General features: G+C 39.5%; 1 protein-coding gene across 4 annotated transcripts in view; it reads right to left on the reverse strand.

Moving 5' to 3' along the window:
- Nucleotides 1-24,862, reverse strand: part of PRDM10 (PR/SET domain 10) — a 48,116-nt gene extending 23,254 nt beyond the window's left edge. The window contains exons 1-9 of one of the 4 annotated variants that reach the window (XM_088139038.1): nt 24,725-24,843; nt 16,977-17,151; nt 15,263-15,401; nt 12,103-12,286; nt 11,027-11,191; nt 9,643-9,702; nt 3,083-3,344; nt 1,922-2,163; nt 400-603 (exon numbers count right to left, since the gene is read on the reverse strand). In XM_088139038.1, coding sequence (XP_087995164.1) covers nt 400-603; nt 1,922-2,163; nt 3,083-3,344; nt 9,643-9,702; nt 11,027-11,191; nt 12,103-12,195 — 1,026 coding nt within the window. In that variant the 5' untranslated portion in view covers nt 12,196-12,286; nt 15,263-15,401; nt 16,977-17,151; nt 24,725-24,843. Of the gene's footprint in view, nt 1-399; nt 604-1,921; nt 2,164-3,082; nt 3,345-6,982; nt 7,074-9,642; nt 9,703-11,026; nt 11,192-12,102; nt 12,287-15,262; nt 15,402-16,976; nt 17,152-24,538; nt 24,625-24,724 lie in introns of those variants that run through there. The other 3 variants (XM_007437825.4, XM_088139039.1, XM_025172932.2) reach the window with 3 other exon arrangements.
- Nucleotides 24,863-25,807: the final 945 nt, after the last annotated feature.

Consider the following 25,807-nt stretch of genomic DNA (forward strand, 5'->3'; position numbering starts at 1 on the left):
CTGGCTCTTATTAGTTCAGCAAATGAAGCTTTACAATAACAAATTAAATACTTCAGCTTTACAGTACTTAAAGCAACAACAATCATCTATGTTTTCTAGAGGGTTCCCACAGTGAATGCATATAATGAACTACCACAGTATCCCAAATAGGAACAGTACAGTCTAAATAAAAGATGCAGTCAAATCTGAGATGGATACTTTATTCAGTTATTTTGCTTACACTACAAACCAGTGTTTTTCAAATTTGGTAACTTGAAAAACACTGCTATAAACAAATTTTAAAAGGAAGAATGTACAATGCAGAATTAGTAATATTTTTCCAGAAAGCGATGCTGTTTTGAAAAAAAAATCAACCAGATTTCATTGTAAAAGAAGCTCTATAAGAAAGTCACCTCATACCTTGAGTTCTTGTTTAGGCTCCACATTTTTAATTGTAGTGTAGTAAATATGATGACCATATTGATAGGCTACTAAGTTTTGCTCCAGGTGATTCTGGGCAGGGCGTACAAACATCATCCAGTTGCAAAGAGCCTCACTGGACAACTCAAACCAGAGGTCCTCCTGTAGATCCCGGTCTTTCCTGTCACCTTTGTCAAGGGACACCTGTAGCAGAATGAAAAAGAGAAACACGCATATGATGCAAAGCAGTTCAGGACAATGTATTCACTGTGTCCACCACAAAAAAAATGTTTTTTATAATGAATTCTGAAAATTAGGAAAACAATATTAATAGAGCAGATGAGCCATGAAGCTGTGACTAGCAAGAGACGGGATATAATATCTTTTGGTTTGCTAAGTGATCAACACAATAAACAGGCTAAGTCATTATATATATAAACAACAACGTCTTGGCAAGTGATGCATTACGATCAAGTACCAGACTACAAGAGTTGCTTCAATCTTTTGTAATACATGTAGACATACACAGAATCCCTCGAGACCAGCACAGCCTGTGGGAAGATGTGACAGAGATTCTGTTCCCAATTTTCTCCAGAAATAAAGAGCTTGCAATTAAGGACGGAAAAAACAAAGTCAAACTCAGTTCACACTTTGGAGAGAGATAGCTTGAGCTGACACAGGCTTCTGAGAACAGTTTTTGAACTACGGAAATCTGAAACGAGCTACTTAAAACTCAGCACCATTACTAATACTTGCAAAATCTCATGAGGAAAGGTAGACCAAGCTGGCTGTGTTTAGCCTGGAAAACAAATGATTAAAAGATTATTTGATAGATGTTTTCTTTTGCTCCAGATGATAGGATCTGAACCAAGAGTTTCAAATTGCAAGAAAGGAGTTGTTAAATAAATGTTAAAAAGAACTTCCTGACAGTACAAACTATTCAACAGTGGAACAGAAACACCTTGAACTTAGATTCTTTAAGCATTAGACGTTGAGTAGCAGACTGCTTGCGTTGGTAACGGATGGGACTAGAATTTCCTTCAGCTGCTTTTATTCCCTGATATACATACTGCATTCAGCCCTGATTTCCTTAATATTGATTTGTTGGAGTCATAATTGGCTGGATTAGACAACATATTAAGCCACAGGCTATAGTTTACAAGCCACAATGGCTGGATTCATACACTACACTAAGCCAAATCCAAGCAAATCACATTATGGCTTTACACATAGTAATGTGTAAACTAAGTTTGAGTAAATGAATAATTCCAAATGGATAGAAAGACAGAGACACATTTTTCGATGCTTCTGACCATTAGGAATGTTTCATTAAAAAATGTGATTTCTGGGCACAGAATGCAAAGATGCTTCTGACATTATATGAATATGTATGTCTTACATTTGCATCTGATGTCTGATCATCTAACTATATTTCCATTATTTATGAGCCCAGGGAATCCCTTTCAGACCAAAATACATTTCCAAAAAGCTATTCTGAGGAAAATAGAAGATAGATGATTACCTTTAGATGAATATAGCAGTCCTTAAGCTCTGACAACCTAACCAGAGGTCCTTCCACAGGACCAAACTGTGTGCGCTTGGGAATGCGTCGTTTGGAGAACACTCCTCCCAGGAATCGATCGATGTAAAGCACCAAGGGAAGACTAGCTCTGGCCCTTGTAAGCACAGGTCGGTTAGGGATTGGATGCAAGGGCCCATGTTTTGGACAAACTGAGGGATGTGCATTATTACATTCCTCACACCCTGAAAGACACAGATGGAAAAGACATGATGTTATCCCATATGTGAGAAAAATAGATTTTAATGAACTGAGAAACTCTGAAGCAATGTTTGGAGGCAATAACTCACATGTCTTCAAGTAACTACAAATTCCTTCTTCTAAATGGCACCCATGATCTACAAGAGCTCCTTGCTCCAGATATCACTACTTCAGTGGATATGCCCCTTAGTTTATTGGATCAGTAAGTCAGAGAGGAAAGACAGAAACTGCTTCTTTGCTCTCTACCTTTCCATATACACTTCTGACATATAAACGCATACGGCAATTCCCTTTAATACAGCAACCTTTGGTTTAAAGATAAAGTTAATCACAATGCATTATTGAATTTGCATGCACCAAAACTTTCAAAACTCCTGAGAGTTTACAAGGACAGAAAACATAAAATTAAAAATTAAAACAACCACAGTAATAACCCCTGAATTCCTGACCTACCACAGATAATAACAAATTATTAAAAAACTAACTTCAATAATAAATTAAAACTGTGCAATGGTGACAATCTCTCTCTAAAAACCCTTTTGGTTTCACCAGTTTCTGACAGGCCATTACTAAAAGGCCATTACAATCTCATTTCTAGGAGGAGGCAGTTCTTCAGGGTTGGTAGAAAAGCACCATTTCCTGGCCTCAGCCCTGCTCGCCTCATAAAAATGAGGTACCGATAGAACTAGGGAGGGAGGTTGAGTAGCTGCATGAGTTTGGCCATTGACACTGTGTTAGGGAGCACTTATTCTGGTCTATTTTGCATTTATGTTATCTGAGCACTGAGAATCCTATTGCTGAGCCTCAAAAATATGTATTTCAGAGTTAAAAGGGACTGAATTTATTAACAAATTGCAGTGGCAATGACCAAGTAAACAATTGAATGATTTCCCCTTGACATACATAGGTCATTTGGGTCAAAGGGACGAGGTGGATCCGGGTCCCATTCCTCCATGTCTGTATCTTCCCCTTCTTCTTCCTCCTCCTCCTCTTCTTCTTCTTCCTCCTCCTCTTCTTCCTCCTCCTCTTCCTCCTCATCCCCCTCCTCCTCATTTTCCTCTTTTGCTTCCATACTACCCATTGGGTTGTGCAAAGTTTCTAGAGGGCCAGGATCATCCACAGCCTCCATGGGAGGCAAAGCCTGGCTGTGAACTGGTATTGACACCTGGAAAAAAATGGGGGGGAAAAAATCAGAAACTATCAGCTAGCGGGGGGGAAAAACAGTTGCAAGATTCCCATTCTTTTCTTCTAATTCCTAAGATGAACAACAAAGAACCAGAGAATGAGAGAGAAAGAAGTGCCAGAAAAAAAGAACAAGTGGCCCCACCCAGTTTTGGCTCTGGTATTGCTATATCCATCTATAGCACAAAATGCTGCCCCTAACAAATTACTCTTGCAGGAAGCCTCAGCTTTAACAGATTGCCTACTCCTGCTTGCATCCAGATCAAGAGCTAACCAAAGAATGCTATTTTTTCTTCATTTCCACCTGTCTGATCCTCTCAGCAAGACCGTACTGCTTAGTGTATGCTATCAAGATAAACAGCATCCACATTAAAATGAAAACCAACCCAACATGGAAGAAGTGTACATAGTCCAACTGCTAAAGTCAACTACATACGGGTAGTAGGTTACTTCTTTAAAAGAATGTTAATTTACTCTTTAGGCTTGACTGTTTCATATCATCTTTATAGACTCCCCCCAGCTTAAGGCCTCTCCTTAGACAGGTTTATCAACATTGTGGTGCTGAGCTCCTGCCCACCAAGAGTAGGCAAGTTGGTACCTCTCCAGTTATTTCACAATGAGCATAGCCCATTCTCCAGAATGATAGAAACTGTAGTTCCAAACATCTGCTCTCACTCTGACTCCAACATCTGTCTTGTCTCTACAGTAACTACAGCAAATAAGACTGTGCCACAGAGTACATAAGACAAATAAGTGTCAGAATTCTCTACTGCTGCTTCCAATATATATGGCATCCTCTTCCATCCTGGGTGCCCTCCAAGACTCAGAATCTCAGCAATGGCTTTAGGCTAATTACCCAAAGTGAGAGTACATTAAGGACTTGAGTTTACAAGGCCAGCTTATGTTTAGCCTCATGAAGAGGCTTTATTATTGAGAAAGCGTTTAGCATGGCAGTAATAAGATGAACTGCAAAAAGAATCCATTCAATCAGAAAGGGTCTTGGCAACTTGGTGTACCTCCTTTTTATTTAATCTTAAAAGGAAACCACCCGGTGTCTCCATTTTCGACTGTAATTAGTTTGATGTTAAAATGTACCCTTAAAACAATCCTGCCTATAATTTTCTCATTCTATGAAAGTATAGCAAAAATAAAAAAATACCCCATGTATTTAACCTAGTTAAGAAATAAGTTAATTAAGTTCTAAACCTTAACAACAAAAAGCAATCTTATAACCACTGAAGGTCAATGGGTTGTCTAATTTTAAAGAACATTACATTTTACATTTTGCAAAAGTGCTTTTAACAGATAACAGACCAGGCTAAAGTCAGTATAATGTGAAACTGTCCAAAAAGAGCTTAAAGAACAAGCTTTTGAAAAAATACTCAGAAGGTATTTTTAGTTTTCGCTAAGTCTTGTAAACTGAAATCTCAAGGAATTTTTAAAGTTACTCTTGACATGTGCTTGAATTTAAGCATGGCTGGCTGTAGCAGCAACAACAACAACAACAAAAGATGTCCAAATTTTGCTTTTTAAAAACTGCATATTTTGCAAGATTTTTCATCTTGCAAGAATACCGAACAACTTCAGAAGTATAATTTCCCTTCTATTTCTATTCAGAGACTTTCAATTGTAAAAATACATTGCTGCTAACCATATAGACTTGCAATTATATAAGGGGATAATTTCTTGCTCTCAACAAAATTAGTTTTATCAGAGAGGCCAGTCTGAGAAAGATGAAGCTAGCTCTACAAATGGCCTGCTGCCAAATCCAACATACCACGCATATCACTTTTTCAACCCCTCTTTCCCTCTAGGATGATAACTGGGCAGATCTTTCACACTGCTCGATTCAAACTCAAAACCTAATTACCTGATCTTATTCTAAAAGAAATTACACACTAGCCCATCCCTTCATGAATAATAATGTGCAGCCCAGATGCTGCTAGACAAATTCAAACAATATATACTGTTCGTATAGCCGGCAGTGAGACACACTGGAAGGTGAAGCTCAGCACTATCTGGAGACCCATGTCTTCGGCACTTATGATTTAAGGCTGGAAGCTAGGATCGTAAGAGATGAATTTGCTATTTCAAACACACAAGATCTTGAAGCCTTGCACTGTTGGATTTCTTGTCTTTGGCTTCTTCAGTTTAGTTTCCAAAATCACTTAAGGCGCTGCTCTACAAGGTATTATCGAATAAGGTAAAGACAACGAAAAAACAGCAAGGGAGAAGTCGTCAGGAAGAAAGGGAGACATTCTTCATTGCTCCGCTTGCACAGAATTCAGTCGCTGTTAGCAAATTTCTGCGCAAGGCACAGACATATCAGCATAACGCTTGCCACTACAGGTTATCAGTGTATGAGCAAACAAATCCTTAGTACACTCTTGTTTCATCCCTTTTACCTATGGTGGAAGGATCAAGAGACAAGGACACAACAGGGATTTCTGATCAGAAGAAATATATGTTGTAATATCTGCAGGGCAACAGCTGCGCTGGTAAAATGGTAGCTATTTGGAAACAAATGGAAAATCTTTCTCTGAGAATGTTTGGTTGATCAACTGCGCTGATATCTAGGCTAGGTTTTGGAAAGAGGGATAAGGAAATAGCAAAAATATACTCAGATGCAAAGGAATGAGAGACAGGTTTGTATTTCTAATCCACAGAGCTGGAAGACAATATACTGCACCTCTAATGATGCTATGAAGTAAAAGCTGATTATTACACAAAGATGCCATTGGAGTCAATGGTTTGGTAGGAATTCCAACAGTCTTTTGTCTCTACCATGAAATGTCCTGTTTCATCAGTGAGTTCGCTCTTTCTGGCTCTTTTTATCACAAGTCAGTAAAGTGTTTCCATATGGCTCCATGTATTACAAAATATACTTTTTCATTGTATTATTTTGTCAATTACAAGTTGGACAGTCCTTTATAATGACAATCATTCTGTACAAAATTTTCAGGTATATGAAACTATTTTTGTAAGGTATTTTCTTTTTCAAAGAGTACTTAGTATCTCTCATATTTGAATTTATCGCTATTCAATTTCATTAGAACTTTTTAACAGAGGTTTGTTTACTTCTGAAAAAAAGTTTAAAACATACATTAACATTTTTAAAAATGTAAGCTTCTAAAACATCATACAGTGGATATATCACTAATAATCCACATGCTCTTTTTTCTTGTTTCAAAAAAAATCAATCCCAACTTGCAGATTGTTATCTAATTGTTAAAGTGCTTCCATTTAGTATTTGAGGTTTTAGACTGAAAGTGATGCTTCATTATGTTAATCTTCCTATGGTGCATTAGTTGTGATAGGACATGTAGGAAATACTGCATTTATCTTTGTTATTGTTGCTCAAGAACAGATATCTGTTTAGCACATTTTGTTTCCTTTTCCACAATAAATATTTTTTCACAATGACTGCACTCAGTGTGCTTGTTTCATGAGGATGCCTACCTACTTGGGACGTATTCAATAAATCACAGTTAATCACCCATGGGATAGTGCAATGTGCAAACCCACAACTATTATTCTTTCTACCTTTTTGTGTGTATGTGGGACAGGTGTTTCCCACATTTCCAGCTTCGGATAAACAGCCTAGCTACGTATTACACTCACCACATGAAAAGCATCCAAGCTTTTGAGAACTCAGAAGGCTTCTTCCCAACAGCTGACAGTCGTGGAAAGCTGAAGGTGCCTCATTTGAAGTCATACTAAAAAGGAAAGAGACATTCTAGTTATCTCATTCATCTAATTTCCCCAAGCAGTTGGAGCATAGGGACTATTAGATGAATGAGATTAGCAATAACCATGAAAGTCACAAGATAGCAACCTCTCTTTCTATCTCAGTATGACTGTGGCAGAGTAGAGACTAAGCCAAAATGGCTAACTTGGTTTTGGTTTAACATGGGGTATGAATCCATTCCTAGTAGTTTGTAAACCATAGTTTATGGTTTAGTGTATGGTTGTGAAATCAACAAATTCTGCATATTCAACAACCCATGGCCAAGCAAACCACAGTTTGATGTGATATGTGAACCCAGCCTGCAGGTTAAAACCATCCAGTTTCTTTGTCTGGAAGAAGCCTTCAGAAACTGCTGCCTCTGCATTAAGATTGCTGTATACATAATAAGGATAAGACACAGCCAGTCTTTAAACCATATTGTTAATTTGGAGAAACATGCAAACATGGCTACACATCTTAGACTAGTTATGGTCTAATATCCACAGAATACTAAAGTGAAAGCCAATTTATTTCATCAGCCACTAACACAGTCATCAAGTTATTCTCATTAATGCCTTCCACACAACTGTTTTACATGCAACTTAAAAACTAAAAGTGTCCCATATGTTGCCACAACCTCTACAGACACGGGAAATTAAATAAGAAGCTACTGTTTTTCTCAATTAGATATTCTCTTCTTTTTTTGCGTTATCCAGTCCTTACATCCCACAGCCCTCAATTTCATGCTACTTCTAGTCAATTTCACACTACTGAGCACATCAAGCAGAAACAAAAACTAGATACCTTACAGTAGTCACATCAGGAAATAATTGGATTTATTAGACTTTACATTATATTCCAAATAAGAAGTCAGATAAGAGTTCAGCCAGTATAAAAGAAATTATCTTTCAAATGCTGTACAAGGATCAATACAAATAAGTAAATTTTTATTTTGATAATTTAAATCAAAGATCATGGTCTCAGAACAGGAAGCCTGAGTTAAATAATATAAATAAATAAACTGAATTATTTATTATTTAATATTATTTAAATTATTATTATTAATTATTTAAAGTTTAATTCACTTTAAACTGAATTTTCAGTAAGAAAGGACTTCCCATTCATATATATTTATCTTTTTATGCTATTAATGAGACAGAGTAAAAGAAACTGTTTAATTTTGATTTCCATAACTACCAAGATACTAGAATTATGGCTGGCAACAGATAAGTTTCTTACGACAAGTGAAGTTGATATGATTGAACCAGCATGATTTATGTTATGCATACTGTATTAATTCCATTTCCATTCCATAATTGCTCTAAGCTGCTTTGAGTGCTGTATAGATAGAAAAGTGAGCAATAAATAAATAGGAGAAACAGGCCGTGATTAACATGGACTAGGCTGGCATGCATGAGAGACAATGGCTATGTTCATACAACTTGGTAACCCACTGTTTATTTAATCATGATTTTCTCAATCTGACACAACACACTGACCCCTAAACAAAGCAAACTAGCCAGGACTGACAACACAGTGGGTCACAGATTACATGGCCACCTGTAGCTCAACACTTACAAACCTAGCTAGTACTGTTGTGGTGATAGCCAGAAATTATGAAACGTCCTTCAAATTGGCTGAAGACTAACTCATTTCATCCTTGTTTGGCACAGGCCTTCCTTTTCAATGCTGATCATAATCAAGACCACAACAGTTTGCATGGCCAGAGTAGCTCTTTCTAATATTTGGTACTTTTCTCTTAAATAAGCATGTACTATTCTTATTGTGCTTTGACTTCATTCCTTTGATATAGCATGTTATGAGTAGCTACACATACTTTTCAATAAATAAAACGAATAAAAAAATGTGTACAGCAGGCCCTATATACTGTTTACAACTCTGAAACAACATAGTTGGGAAAGTACACAAAGCATGGTTTCTGGAATTCTTCCTATCCCTTCTGCCAATGGGGACCATCATAAGAGGCACCCATACTGTCTTCTGTGTGACAAAGAAACATGGGGTGTGTATGCTGTGTATTAGTTTCTCCTCCTCCCTCTGTTGCATTTGTGTGTGTATGTACGTGCACACTGAGAACCACAGAGTGAGTGGTATAAATTTCACATTATGCCAGAATAAGAAATGGTGGACTTAGAATAAAGGAGTTGGCAACATTATGAACTACATCATCCATCAAATTGCACTGGGAGAACTTTTTCTGGTATATTTCTCTGCACCACCACCCCCAGCCAGATCTCATTCATTTTCAAACTTAATCTTTCTTTTGCTGGCTTTTCCTGCCACACCAAATTTGCTTCTGTCCTGTTCAGTTTTCCAAAAAGTATCCTGCAAACAGACAGAATCTTGCTCCCCCGCCCAATAAATTTCTTTCCAGCATACTGTTGGGTTAGGAATTTAAAAAATAATAATAATAAAAATGGCTGAATTCAGCCTGAGGAAGAGCTGGAAATATGGTATTTATTAGCAAGATCTGCCCCCAAGAAAAATAACTCAAAGGATGCATTTATAAATCAAGAAAATGGTTAAGTCTTACCTGCTGCGTATCTGCATCTTGCTGGACATATGTCACTTGGGATGGGTCTGTAAAAAGAGTCTTAAAAAATAAGTTAAAAAGGATTAAAATAATTTCAATATTGTTTGGTTATCTGAAGCTTACAGAACAATCTTGTTGCTAAGGAAGATATATTGCATAAATGCCTAATTTATTTCAATGTTTTCAATGCCAAATACATTTGTTACTACAATAAATTGTTAATATTCTATATATTTATATGGAAACACATTTTGTTTCAGCATCAAAAAGCCAACTGATTTTTCAAAAAGATGAGACAGCATCTTTCATCTACTAACATATCTTCCAAGGCATAGCTATAGATATTTGAAATTTAAGACTGAAGGCAATCACATCAAAAGTTGAAAAGAAACACCTGCATGGCCATTTAGCACAGACAAATAAAAAGATGTTATAAAAAATGAATTAAATTAATGCATATGAAATATATTTGGCTTAAAAATAGACTGATCAATGTCCATGTCTAAATGGACAGTCTAATGTTTCACGAATAGCATATACTGGGATTTTAAAAATGTTTTTTAAAAAAATGGCAGATGTTGCTAGATTTGTACAATTTCAAACAATGACGTCTGAAACCCATTACTAGACAGCACAGATACCGGCTGCGTTCAGAAGATGCTGAACGGCCATCTCATCTGAACATATTTTAATCTAGAATGCTGGTTAATTAAATAGTTCAATGTGCTGTGCGAATCCATAAAAAATGGGTTAATTCCATAAACAATTATTAAACATGGGCGTTGTGAGAATTTAACCAGTATTAAGCCATCTAATGCTGTTACTCAGTTTATGATAGCTAGCTTCCTCTTTTTCTCTTGATGAATCTGCACTTTAAAGTATGTTGTCCACATTGCATACAGCACACAAAACTTGCATAGAGGATGCACAGCAATCCAAGGCAAAAGGAAGTATAAAAGCCACGATTCTAAATCAATAGATTAAAATGCTTAACAAGTATAAGCTAGCATGCTGTTAGAAACAGCCATGCTTTGGTGAGCTAATTACTAGCAGTTGTCCCAATTTGATCTGCCAATAATGACTCAGGAAAACAGTAAGTTAAGAACTTTTCCTTTGTCTGCTCAGTGCAATGAGGGCTGAAATTAATTTTTCCCATAGTTTCAGAAAAGCAGAATGGACAGGCTTCATACTCAATAGCCACCAGCTGCTTCTGTTTACATCTTCACTCTTTTTTGGGGTGAACAGAACAAGGATTATGCACGGCTAAGAGCCCTTAGGATTCAGAAAGCTGTGCAGGTAGCTGGCCCTTGTCCTAAATTAAATTATTTCTCTCCACAATCATGAATAAGCAGAAACATGGGTGGGGAGGAGGGAAATCACATACCTGAGTGGCTTCCACGGGGTGGATGTAAACTAATGTATGCTCCGAAGTATCCACAGAGGTGTAAGATGTACCATCAGCTGTGTAGACCACTTGTTGGGAAGGACGATCTTGGTCATCACTGTACACAATCTGAGCCACTGTTCCACTTTCAGGGACAAAGTGGACCTGAAGGAGCGAGGGAAGGAAGAAAGCACTTGTAAGAAGATATATGTAAGAGTGTACAGGACACAGTTGTTACAACAGTCCATCCAACTGAGACAGAGAAATAGGACAAACATAATCTAATGCCTTTGAATGGGAAAGTCCAACCTAAAGTGTTCCTTTTATAGAAAATGGGATGGGATATAAATCATAAAGGGTCCAGTCCAAAACGCAGTTAATGGAATATTTGGATGGAGGCAATTTACTCCCATTGCAATTGGTTATAGCTGTTTTGTTTTTTATTAGCTTCAAATACAATATTTTATCAGCTTCAAATACAATATATGATTCCTAACTACAGAGGAAACTTGGCTTAATGAATTGCTCCCTGTTAAGTAATGGTTAACAATACAAAGGTTGAAAAAGAATTGACCAAAGAACTGAAATCATAAATACACAAAAATTTCAAATGTTTATAAATGTTGTGTATCAGTCAATGTAAAAGTCATAAAAATAAAACAGGGCTCAGGTAGGCCTTGATCACAGCCAGACAGATTTTCTCCAAAAAGTTCTTCACTAAGAAAATGTAGTGATGCACCCTGCCGTATGGGGCAGTCATCAGCAGTTTCTGCCATTTTCTAGCTAGCCTGAAAAGTCTTCGCAATTCAATGGCTGTCATTGAAACCTTTTTGGGGGAGAATATCTGCAGATTAGGAAATTTCACAGCATCAAGTGGATACTTGAATCAATTGTTGCATCATGGAAAAATCTAACAGTAATGCACATCTTCTTATACGTCTAATGAAAATCCACCTTCCCCACCCCACCCCCAAAAAATCAATTTAAAACACGTTAAACTATTTCAGAAAAACCTTATTCATATCTAGACCCATAAACGTTAATAAGGAAAGAATTCTATAACCACTTTTGGTTACCTGAGTGGTGCTCTGCTCCTGCTCAACTGATTCAGACCACACTTGTGCAGTTTCCTCTTTCAAATCCATGTCATCTCTGCTATGGGGCTCCATTCCGTGGTAGTTAATGATGAAACTAAGCTTCTCTAAAGAGATTCATACGGCTGCTGTATATTGAGACAATGTACTGTAATCTGGAACAGAGCTATAATGACAGCAAAGGAAATATCAAAGAAGCCTGTAACAATATAGTATGTTTAGCATTCAACACAAAGAAAGCTATGATGGTTCCCCATCTATTACCATGTAGACATAAGGAAGCATTCTCTCTCACACACACACACAAATACAAATCAAGCTCCTTGATTAATACAGGAGAGATTGACCTCTTTTCCTATGGATACTACTAAGCTCAATAGGAGACAATAACTGGGTTCATTCCTTCTGCTACAGTATTATTTTGCTAATTAAGGTTTGAAATCTAAATCAATATTGACTGGATTCAAACATCATGCTAAGCAATAATGTGGTTTGTTTGGTACTGTAATGGCTTACATCATTACTTTGGGTGAACCTAGCTATAATGGATTGAACCTATACTATGTACATATGCACAACTGCTTTGTACATATATTTATATATTATATGCACTGCCATGTGTTCCTGAATAAAAAACAGGATATGCATCTAGTAAATAAAATAACTTTAAGAAATGGTTTGGGGTTTATGGCCTAGCATACTGTATGAACTGGTCTGTTGTAGCTTATTCAACTAACCACAATTAAGCAAAACAGAGCTTAGTGTGACATATGACTTAGACAACAAACAGTTACACTTGATTCACAGCAAGTAAGAGATAAAACTTAAAACTGGGGTCAGTCATGAATATCTAGCCAGCACTTAGGAAAGCATTTTTCTTTTAAGGCTCTAGTCTACAGCATTCAGAATGCAATATATATTTAAGAGAATACATTTCTGTAGAAAAAAATGTTATATTCACAAAGATAGAAAGTCATTGTATTCCTTCTCATTGCACAGACATTGTGCATTTATGTATACGCCGTAAGAGTTATTGCTACGTAGGGCAATTAAACAATTTATAAACATTCTAGTATGTATGTAGAGCCAGTTTGGTGTAGTGGTCAAGGCTTCAGGTTAGAAACTGGGAGGCCATGAGTTCTAGTCCTCCCTAGGCATGAAACCAGGTGGGTGACCTTGGGCCAGTCCCTCTCTCGCAGCCCTAGGAAGAAGCAGGCAAGGGCAAACCACTTCTGAAAAACCGTGGCAAGAAAACTGCTCGGACATGTCCAGGCAGTCACCAAGAATTGGACACGATTGAACAGATTTTAAAAAAAGTATGTATATACATATATTTCTGTGTCTGCATACATGTACAGGCATACAGTATATACTGTATTAGTGACAGTGAAGCCTGCAAGCAACGGTCCCCTGCCTCTCTTTTGTGTTCCCCAAATCAAAGTGAATTTCTGCCAGATACGAAGGAAACTCACTTGCTTTTGTTCTGACCAGGAGGGGAGTCACATGCAACAATACAGTTTGCATTCACAGGAAAGAAACAACTGGCATACTTGATCACACAAACAAATTACTTAGTGCTAATGCATTCAGTGAATTATCCTAATAACATCAACTTATGTTAAAAGATCTTATGAAGCTAATTGTGACATTTTACATTCAGGAACAACTTTAGGAACATACATGGATGAAAACACAATCCAATATGGCTTCCTTAGTCATTATCTGCCTTTCAAAACTCATAATGTAAGCAACAAAAAAGAAAGCTGAACTTTTGATTCCTAATTGTAGGCATACCATATCTAGGCTCAAATATCCAGATGAACCCTAGATGGGAGCCAACTATTAGCATTTTCTATAGCTGGCATTTAGTGATCATCCACATTTTTGCAGCCCAGATATGGTAAACATTGTCTTTTCTCCCCCCCCCCCATTCGATCTTTAACCAGGGGCCTTCTTCTTGTTCCCACCTACACAGTAGAAATGTGAGAATTAAAAATGAAGCTTAAATTCCAATTTACCTAAGCTGGGGAATCTTGACAAATTGCTTCTATATGCAACTTTATTTGACCCTTGTGATTTTTAACCAAGTATCTCAGTCTGCCCTTGGGAATCTCAAAAGTATAATTTACAGCTCCACTGATTGGTTTAGACAGTAATTCAGCACCTTTCCAGTACTTCATCTCCAGTGCCATTATTAAATTACAGACTTAGGAATCAGAGCAAGACTGAGGCCATTTGATTTTTGGCATGTCCAATGTATTTTATTCTACGCTGACTGGCTCCCTGAGATGATCTAATATTTAGCAACTCTTGCCAAAGTACAAGAAAAAAAGGAAAATGGATTCTGTTGACTTTCCCACACATTTGAATTATAGATACTTTAGATATTTTAGCCTTTGGTTTATAAGGTGGAGGGGAAGGCTGTAAAAGTCCTGTATTCACATTGCTTGCAGTTCAACAGAATCCAAATGGATTGATTAATTCTAGAGAACTTTCATCAGAGGCTCAAATCAGTAATGCAGTAAAGACAAACCATGCTCATCCCAGAAATACTCAGAAAATGCAACCATGTCATCAAGCCTGTATGATATGAATTCCTTTACATTATTGGATAGCGCATAATGGTAATGATGCCAGGAGATGTCTTTGTCTCAGCATCCTAGGCTGTTCAGAAGATACCAGCTTGTTAAATCCTATTTTTTTCCTACTGATGACTACAAAGATTGACTTTTGGGAGGATATTATAGGTTTTCACGAGAAATGACAAACTATAGAGGGAAATAATAAGAGATTTTACAAAGGGATGGACTCAAAAATTGTTTTTATTGTGTCACTTGGTCCCCAAAGGCAGCAGTGTTATGAAGCTAAGTCAGGGCAGATGTTGGAGAGGAAAAAATAGATGATGGTCAGAACAGATGAGCAATAAAACTGCTTCATAAAATGCTGAAGCTCCCTAAACATTACATTAAAATACTGTATTCATTGCAGTTTCTGAAAATTTGAGAATTTATATCCCCCCTCCCAAGTCAGCAGAAACAGTTATAGAATGTATTTTCAAGCCCATTTGTGCTTCTTTCCCCTTCTATAATCCTAGAGTATGCAGTTACTTGATAGCGACCACTGCAGAACATGGAATACCTACAGCAGTATGCTAGTGACCGTTGGTGCTATGTCAGAAGAAGGGCATGCAGCTTGCTGCAACGTGAGAGGGATGCGATGCCATTAGTCAACTCCTTGCATCTCTGTAGGATCCTCAAGACTAGCTTCATCCAGCAAGGTAGCTGTGTGGGTATGAGGAAAGCAAGAAAGCTTAAAAATATACTCTGTCATTAAGAGCATTTAAAAAGGCAAGTGGCAGGAGGATATAAATGCATCACGTCAGCGGCATGAAGGGGGAATGCAACTCATGCTTGACAGAAGGCAGTATAAACAACCCTCGGTGACACCAGAGAAAGCACACCTTCTTCCTTTGTGTTAAGAAACAACTGTTCCAAATTCAATGCCATGATGCCCTTGCAGCTTTATCCTACATAGTGAAGATGAATTTGGGACTCACAATATGGTCAGGTTAGATTGAAGGGTGGTAGATCCTACACCAAGCATCACACTAGAGGGAAGGAGATACTGCATTGTTCCTATACAAAACTAACACTCTTGCCAATCGTTTCCTCTTTCTCAACCTCACTACCTCTCCAGAGTTTCAAAATACCAGAGCCAGAACTGTTTCCTTCTTGAATCTGGGTGGGGATTTCTAGACAAAAAAATAATAATCTTTGAATTTTATTGAGGAATGTGCAAAACATGTCAAACTTGAAACACCCCTTTTTAAGCTCAAATAAATTATTTTCAGCTAACAGCAGAGTGTTTTGAGCTCAAAGCATTTTGAGTTACAAATGTTTTGTGTAGCTCTAGTCTTATTTTATGCTTCTGAAACTTTATCAGAGTCAAAGCTGTCTTTAATGAAGTCTCCTTCTTTGGCTGAATTATGAAGTAATATATATTGTTTTCACACTGTCTCTATCCTCCAAATGTACCCTTACGTAGACCTATATTATTAATTCCAAGGCATGGTTATGGAAAGTCGTGTTCAAAAATACTAATACCGAACTATTTCCAGACTAGGACTAGACATTAAAACTTAGTTTCCTGATCTCACCCAGCTTAACTTGCCTAGGAGCTCAAATTCAGCTGAGGTCTCTCAGATACTCAATGTGATGTGCTAGGTAAGAATTTTTATTGCAAACCGAACTGAATCCACATTAAGCAGTTGATTGCTCTCTGTCAGCATGAGTGCATTTCCCTCTTCTATTCACAGCAGCTTAAAGAATGAACCGATTTAAGTACCGTATATAAAAATTAAAACTTTGCTTGAAATCTAAGGTGCAACATGCAGAAACATTTTTAAAAGTTCAAATGGTCAGTTCTGAAACTAAAATTTCAAGTGAAGAGGTAAAAGAATGTGCAAGGGGAGGGATCTTATTTATTCATTGTTTCGATTAGATCCCACTTTTCCACCCCTAGGACACTTGAAGTGACCTAGACACATCAAAATAATTTTGAAACAGTTGCATCAATTAAAAATCACAATGAAAATAATAATTCAGTTCAAAAGACCAGATGAAAAGGAAGGACTAAAAATAGAGATAGGATTATTACCTACTCGGTGGAGCTATTTTCCTTTCTTAGCATCTTACTACTTTCAAAAATGCCTTACAATTTCAGTGAGGCTATTACCTTTTTGCTAAAAAAAGATGGAACACTAATAAAAAAGCCAAAGTCTGTACAAGAGAGATTCAGCCATTCAGTCATTCCAAAATAAGCATGAGCATCTCCATGTGCAATATCATTAATTTTACCATTTTACGCTATTATTGCTAGGCCATCTCATCCAGGACATATCTCCATAGAAACATTACTTTCATACAGGTAGTCCTCGTTTAGCAACAGCCTCATTTAGCGACCATTTGCAGTTATGATGGTGATGAAAAAGTAACTTTACGACCAATCCTCGCATTTATGACCTTCACTGGTCTGTAAAGCAAAGGAAAGCTGAAGTCAGATCATAAGCACAGTTGCAGTTTCGCTTAGTGACTGCTTTGCTTAACGACTGAGTTACAGGTCCCAATTGTGGTAGCTAAACAAGGATTACCTGTATAGGAAATCTGGGATAGAATAACACATCTGGAATAGAGTAAGCACCAGAAGACTATTTGGATTGATCAGTTTTGCTAAAAATACTGTGATCTGAATATCTCCCTTTGTCTCCTTAAGTAGAACAGTTTCTTCTTCTTATAGCATACACTTTTTCAAAGCTCCAGCTCTGAAAATTGTGGTTCCCACCACATAACAATAATAGTTGGGCATTAACTGAAACCCAGGATGCCAAAGAGCAGGGGGTTACAGCTCCTCATAGCAAATTCAAGGAATGACTATTAATGCTATTTTGTTGTGCTGAAGGCCAGAATATTTTCTCTCACCAGGAGCCAGATGCAACAACAGCATATTTTATTACAGGCTGATTTTGTACGTGGAATTATATTGCGGCTTATCATTCAGCCTTTCAAATGAAAGTGGTTAATTGGATTTAGAGGCAGCACTACAACTGCTCGCGAAAGCTACATCCCACGTTTCATTTAATTATTGTATTATGTAAAGGAGAGAGCCTTTGGCGAGAGAATCTGTCATAGCAGCAGAAGTGCTGAAATGGGCTACTGTTTATAACCTCACTGCCTGCCTGCTGGGTCATGACTTCTGCCGGTTCTCTACGTTCTCATTCATTAAGGACTCATATTGTTTCAAGGAACTCCAGCATTGTTGCTTTGGGCTGGATGTAATAGTCAGTATACGGCCACAGGCACTACAATTAGCGCTACAAAAAGAGAAGTAGGCATTTCTTGGTATTACAAAGCACGGTGGCAGGTGGATAATTTATAAAAATATGCATTTTGTGCATGTAGAAGCACATATAATCAATGAATAGTGGAAATGAACCTCATACGTTGCTTGTTTTTTCAATTATGCTGCTGTGCAAAATGGTTGGGTTATTCTCTAACAAAATTCCTGTTCTTGTAATCTACATTGTGTGTGTGTGTCTGTGTGTCTGTGTATTTATAATCTGCAGAGAGCCCTGGAGGAATAAGGCTTATTGTTAAGGCAATAGAGATGTGCTGAAGCTCCCATTACAGTATTCGACTTCAATCCCACTGCAAATGCAGCACTTTTCTTTTCTATGCAGGCACAAAGGGCAACCACTGGATGAATCTGGAAATATTAGGGGATGCAACAACAGGGCAGCTCCCTCCCAGCTGCTTTCCATTTTAAAGTTAGTTGTTGTATTCAGCATCTCACCGAGATTCCGCTGATCACAACGGAAGTATTTTTTTCACTTCTGTACTAGAATTGTGCAAAATCATTTGGGAGGAAGAGTTCCAAAATGTTCATATAGAACTACGTAATACTACATGTAAAAAGATGAAACTCTTCCCCAATTCCAGCTGCTTCTATTTGAGCACATGGCCACCCTTGATGCTTGCTTGGCAGCAATACAAATCTGGGATACTGAACAGGTCCTCTAAAGTAACACAATGAGGACTGAGCAACAACAGATAATAGAATTATGGGTGGCTAGTTTGCACAGAATGCTAAAGCTGCTCTCCTCAACTGGGTGTCCTCTAGTTGAGTTGGAACAAACTCCCAAATTCCTAGCTTTGCCTAGGTTGGACAGGAATCCTGGGAGTTGTAGTTCTGACATGTCTAGTGTATGCCAAGTTGAAGAAGCCTCACAAAGGCCTATGTTTGGTTTTAGCTTACTGTGATGTCACTCAATAAATTTCTCATTATGACTTAACATTAAATCAGAATGAGTGATTTAATCATGCTATGTGCAAACCAGTCACCAGAGTTTAAGAAATGATGGCTTTAAAAATCCTGATTATTTCCAAAATAGGCCTATCTGTTGAGGTACATGTGTATTTATGAATCAATATGAATTGATTGAAAACATAGCTGACTGCGTGAAAGGAACACTACTTCAAAACTAACACACTCTGAGTTTTATACAGAGATTAAAGTTACCTTAACATTCAGGCTATCACAACAAAAATACAGTATATCAAATACTGTATATAGTCATTGTTCTGTGGTTCCATCAAAACAATGAAGAAAGTCCACTATTTTATTTCACCAGCACTAAAGCAACTGCTAGTTAAAACAAGGTAGTCAGCAATTCAAAGCACACGCACACACAAAAACCTTCTCTTCTAATCCAGTAAAGTGATGCATGATTAAGTTATGTTCTGTTCAATTGCACTACTTACTATGTCTCTAAACCCTTAATTACTTTCAGGCAAGTTCATGATTGTGGAGGACTCTACATTGCTCACATTATTAGAATATCTAGAACTGGCAATAATGAAATAATTTCTCTCCAAGAGTCAAACACTTTCAATTATTCCAAAATTATTATGTCTGCTAACCATCTTATTTGCACAGGATTTAACAAAGAAAAAAAGGTAAATACTACTGTATTAGAAAGAAAGATTTTACATCTACTATTCAGTCACAGAGTAAATCTTTTTTAGCACACAAAATCAATGTCTACCAATATTCTCCTCAGATGGAAATAAATAATTATCTGATTTTAAAAAGATTACTGCTTCGCAAGTTTGATATATTTTGGTATGTAGAGGTGGCAATAACTGCAGGTGGCCAGAAACATATTGGAAAGGTAATAATAATATATTTTGTGTGCATCTGAACAATTGGTAGGATAAAACTATGTAATATAAAATATATATACAAGCAATAGATGTCATTAACCACTTTTGTTATGAGAACCGCTATTTTTTTTATATTCCTCCTGTTCTCAATCCTAAAACACTTGAATAACTTACAAAGAAAATCGGTTTTATCTATTATAAGTACAATGAGATATACTGCATTATAGTCTATAGAAGAGGGGGATTCACACCACATGGTAAATTAAAATAGGGTTTGCTTATTTGTGGTTTAGCATGTTATGGGAACTTAGTCTTTGAAAACTAAAAAACTATAGTTCATGATGTCATGTAAACTTTGTCAAATATGGCTTATTCCTATAATGAGCTTATTATGCAAACACAGCCTAAATCAGGACAAAGCCCAACAACAGAAGACTGGATCAGCAATCAAATTTTGGTGCAAATATTGAGGATCAACTTTCTCGCTAATTTCCACTGGAATTTCCACACTGCTGGATTTACACACTGCACTAAATCCATTGGCTGGATTTACACACTGCACTAAGCCATGGTGCATGCTTAGTTGTAGATTATTGAATGAACCACGAATGGCTGGGTTCACACATGCTAAAAATCAAGCAAATCACATAATCGCTTAGCCCTTAAAATGAAAAATTATGAAAAGGTATTCAAATAGAAACTGATGTTCCAAAACATCTTTGTTCATCTTTCTGTATTTTTATATATAAGCTTCATCACAACACTTGCCATCCTGACAGTTTACTGTTTATTTGTTGTTATGATTGCCAAAAAATGTCTGAAAACAAATGACCATTTTCTGGTAAAATATAAAAAGCTCAAAGAAGGGCTGAAAAGGACTTTTAATGGTCTTTACCCTTTACACTGAGCATTATCCTCCAACTGTGGTTACTCATTCCCATCTTCTACTCCTAAATAAATGAAATTAACAGACCACTTCTGGTCCCAATTATTGGAATTATCTGATTCACATATTGCCTTAAAACGAAACGTACATTGCTTCTGGCTCGGTGTACAGGTTAAGCCACCAACTGTAGTTTGAATATTGTGGCTTACAGCCCAGCATACTAATAAGCCCAATCAACTTTAGCATGCCCAACAAATAATGAAGAAACCAAGGCTTAGCAGGATATATAAACCCAGCCAATCTCTCCAAGTTCTTTAATTTAAGAACTTTCAACTAGAGGTGCCAGATTTGTCCTAAACAAACAGTATCTAACTAGTCACTTTTTCTCTGTATATGAAAGGATATCCAACTTTGATCCTTTAGCTCTCAAATAATCTTTCCTCTTTGTATTCTCCATAATGCTAGCCTACATTGCAAATTCTTACAAAATACAAAATTTGAATGTAACATGCAGCATTTGCAGACATATGCACATTTGTTCCATTCACATAACACAGTCTACTTGTAAGATATGACTCTCCTTGTCTCATAGTTCTATTACCTTCGAGCAGTATGTTGGTTTGTTTAGCTCAGAGCAGAGATACTTGCTTCATCTTATCCCACATAAAAGGTGGGTGATATATGCAATGGCTTGTCACTTCCATCTGTGGCAAATGGATTATTTGATAAATAAATTTACTATAGTCAATATGTGTAACATTCAGTCGAATGTGCCTGCAGTACTTAACACCATGTGTTGCGCTCTTTCTCCCTTTCATAACACTTTTATTAAAATCATCCAATTTACACCCAACCTCCAGAAATGATAATGGGCTTATTTCCATAAATATAGTGAAAATATCCTGAAGTGACAGAGTACAGTGATGAACATATCTACCAGATGTTTAATTCTCAAAAGGAGCTAGCAATTTTCACTGAGATGCCAAAATCTATGTAATTTCTCTTTCCATTAAAGAGGCTTGGACGTAAGAACGTAATGGAGCACTTAGTACAGAGAGATGACACAAGCCATCTTATACTTGTTGAATTCATTTCAAAAATTATTTAACGCTGCACATGGAAAAACTCTACATAACATTGTGCTTCAAGGCAGATTAGTAGGAAGGTGATTAAGCTTACTAGAACTGAGGATCTGTTTGCATCTTAACAGAAAAGTACAATATGCCAATTACAATTGAAGCACACCACCAGTTATCCATGATGCAACACAGAATTACAGGAAAAAAACCTGGACATTCAAGTCAGGAAGTTGTCTGAAAACTGCCACTAAGCCATGATAAAAATTCATCTCTATTCTTAAGTTTCTTTGGCTCCAGTTCTATTCATCTGGAATACGGAATCAAGATAAAAATAAGTTCACTATAACAGAAGTATTGTCCTCTTCCTCCTGTTCAACCTCTCCATAAAAGGTCATCTGTTGGTTCATCAACAGGAAGATGATACACAGCTTTTCATGTTCAAGCTGCAGATGCCATGGAAACATTGATACCTTGTGTGGAGGCAGTTAGGATATGGATGGTACAAAGTCTGAAGCTGAACCCAAGCAAGATGGAGTTGCTGTTTGTTCAGAAAAATCATCTGCCAGTTCCAGTTATAACTCTGGACAGGATGGCTCTCCACTGAGGAAACAGGTCCATAACTTGGGTGTCATCTTGGACTCACTGCTACCCCTAGATAAGTAGATGGAGGCTGGGCCAGAGGACCTTCACCCAGCTTTGGCTGATGTGCTTTCTGTAGCCCTACCTGGAATGGGAGGCCCTGGCAACATTTCATACATTTATCGCCACATGATTAAACTACTGTACTGCAGGCTACAAAGGGCTGCCTTTGAAAACAACTGGGAGCTGTAATTGGTTACATTATATATATAATAATGGGTTGTCTGCTGATGAATAAAAGGTCGTCATAGCTACGTAATTCTGTGCTATGAGCCGTGATTGCCAACAGGTTTCTGAGTGCAATTCAAATTCCTGAGCCTAACCCATAAAGTCATATCTGGCTCCCCATGTGGAATTGATTTATCCAGTGTAGACTTGCTGACAACATCTGTTAATAGTCCAGCATTACCAAGAGGTTAAAGGGGCAGGGGCTTGTACACAAGGTGTTGCTGTTGGGGACCTATGTCATGCAAAAGCTTTTCCTTGAGTTCAGGTCAGCTCCTGCCCCCATCTGTCCATGACCTTTCAGAAGCTAGCAAAATAAGAATTTTTCCAGAGCGCATTTGGGAAATGATGGAGGTCTGTCATTGGTATTGTTGTAGCACATTATTATTGCACTGCTGTCTTGCTTTTTAGTTTTATTGTTGTAAGCTGCTAAGAGTCTATGCAAATTTCAGCAATATATCAATGACATAAATACATAAGCAAAATAGGAAGTTACCTATACCTTGCAATTGGACATGGATGGGACTATTGGGACTATTCGCTTTAGCACTAAGAAGCTGGAAGCTGCTATCAGACTATAAAATGGATTTTTTAAATATAAGTTGCCTTCATTTATAGTACTGTGGTGAAAAGGCAAGATACATTGTTTTAAAACGGAAAAACGGTTGGGACACGGAAGCCTTTGGTGGTCAAACGGTGATGTCTACCCGTACGCGAGCAGCTTTTCTAACTGCACCCTAAATATTAATTTCTGGTAAAGCAGGGGCAGAAGCCTCCAGTCCCCCATCTCAAGGGCAAACAACAGCCACAGCTCCCAAGGTCAAGGGAAAGTCGAAAGTCCTCCTTTAGAAGGGGCTTGAAGCAAGCCTAGCTTCTCTCCCTTAACAACTCAGGGCAGGCTTCCAGGGTCAGTCCCCTTGAGATCTTTTGGATTTCCAACTCCATCAGCTCGGACAAAGGTCGGCGCTGGGTGCTCAGGCTGGCAGACAGGCAAGAGGCGAGCTGCACTTTTTCAGTGTATCCTGGATACAGAGCGATGGGATCACGCAACAGCGCGCACGTCCATAGGCTGGACGCGCACCTTAAGCCCCAAGGCAGCTGGTTGGCCTTGCTGCAACGCGGGGTCTTATTACTATGCAGACAGTTGCGGCCCAGCGCCACGCGTGCCCTCGGCCAACTGCAACTTCCTCAAGCGAACACGGCTCCGCGAGTCGTGGCTGAGCCCAACGCGCCGGCCCAATCGTCGGGACGGGGCCGGGCGCGCTCCTCCCTGGAAGAGCTCCACAGCCGCTTTCCCCGCTCTGGCCTCAACCCGCCCGGCGGCTGGCCTCGGGCCTCGTCCACCCCGGGGCTTGACCAGCCCCGGCGCGCATTAGCACGTGGAAACGCAGCCCCGGCGCGCGCGCAACCGCGCGGGCGAGCTGGGGCAGGGGCCGCGGGGGCGGCCGGGCCCTCCCCCCCGCCCAGCTGAGGAAAGGGAGGCGCCGCCGGGCCCCGGCTCCCGCGGGCGCGAAGAGCCCCGAGAGCCCGCGCCCAACGGTCATCCCCGGCCGCCCCAACCACTCTGGGAGGGGGGGACGCGGGCCGGCGCCGGCCGCGGCGCCGCCGAAGGGGAAGGAAAGCCGAAAGCCGGCCAGAGGGCGAGAGGTCCAACCGCGGAAGGAGTACGGGCAGCCCTCGGCTGGGGAAAGGCCCACAGCGCTGGGGAGAGGGCATTAAAATGGCTTCGACACCCCCGGTCCAGTGAGGTGCCGGGGTCCGGACGATACCAAGCAGGGAGGGGGGAGGGCCAGCTGGGGCAGCTCTTTCTCCCCCCGTCTGGGGCGGATGGGGTATCCCGATTAGGGCGGGGAGGGGGAAGCGGACTGTACCTCTCCGGCGGGGAGGGGGGTATGGCAGCGCCCTACACCTCTTCCCCCACCCGCGGGAGCAAACGGTTTGTCCCGATCCCGGCGCCATCTTGGGTGCGACTAAAACAACAACCCCCAAAAACCCTTGATGGGGCCTTGCCGAAACCCTGAGCCAAACTCGTTCTCCGGGCCGGTCCATCGTTTTACCTGAGGGGGTTCGGTGACGGTGTCGTGTCCAGACCGGTTCCTAGGGCCTCACCACAGACCATCCCCGCCCACCTGTCCTCACCTCACAATGGTAGCTGCAGAACGGGAGGGGGGGAGAAAGACCGCCCATGGCTCATTAGCATAATCTGCCTAGCAACAGCTGCCAATGCAATGAGATGATTGGTTCGCAGTCATGCTTGTCTAAAGGAGTGATTCCAAAAATATTTCCAGGCGGGACACCCAGGCCACATTACAGCGCTAAGCAGAGAGTTTAGAGAAAAAAAGATCGGCGGGAGGGAAAACACACCTCCGCGCTCTGGATTTGGGCCTCCATTGCTTGGGGACCAAGCTTGGCCAATCACAGGACATTTCTCATCCCGTCGCCACATTGCATTGGAGCCATCCACCAATCGCGAGCGTCCTCTCGTGCTGGCAGGCTGAATAAACGTGAAATAGTGTAGAGCCCCCTATCGGCCAAAGAGGACGGAGTAAGGACGCGCGCCTCGACCTGGTGTCCGCCAGACTGTTGGACTACAACTCCCAGGATGCTCAGCGTGGACGCCGCCGCCGCCGCCGCCGGGCTTCCTTAGGGTGGGGCGACCAGATCTGGGCTGCACAATTTCAGAGCGCCGCTAGATGGCTCTGAAGAGATACGGAAATCGTTCTTTGCTGCCATCTGTCGCTCACCCGGATTTTTGCAGCCCGGATCTGGTCGCCCTACCTTCTGATCCGTCTTTTTAAAAAACAACAACAACAACAGTGTTATCAGTTCAAATGCAACATAAGGCCTTCAAACTCTGATGTGGATCTGCTGCCTGGAATTCAAAATTGCACCGTTCTTGTGGGGGCGAGAAGGGCCATGCTGGTCTGTGGGTGGATGTGTGGTGCAGCCCTCTTTGCGGAGGAATGTTCAGAAGGGGGAGCAGGGCTTGGCGCTGGGCCAGCCCTCCTTACTAGAAGCTTTATTACCCATTTGCTGGACCATCTGGAAAGAGGGTGATCTCAGCCACCAGAAATCTTCCCAAATACAGATCCGGATTGTTTCTGTTTGTGTGTGCATCACAATGCCCGGGTTAATACCGA

The sequence above is a fragment of the Python bivittatus genome, unplaced genomic scaffold (genome assembly GCF_059951505.1).
Source record: "Python bivittatus isolate LINGU-HERP-01145 unplaced genomic scaffold, Pbiv_v1 ctg000320_np1212, whole genome shotgun sequence".
In the NCBI taxonomy this organism is placed as follows: domain Eukaryota; kingdom Metazoa; phylum Chordata; class Lepidosauria; order Squamata; family Pythonidae; genus Python; species Python bivittatus.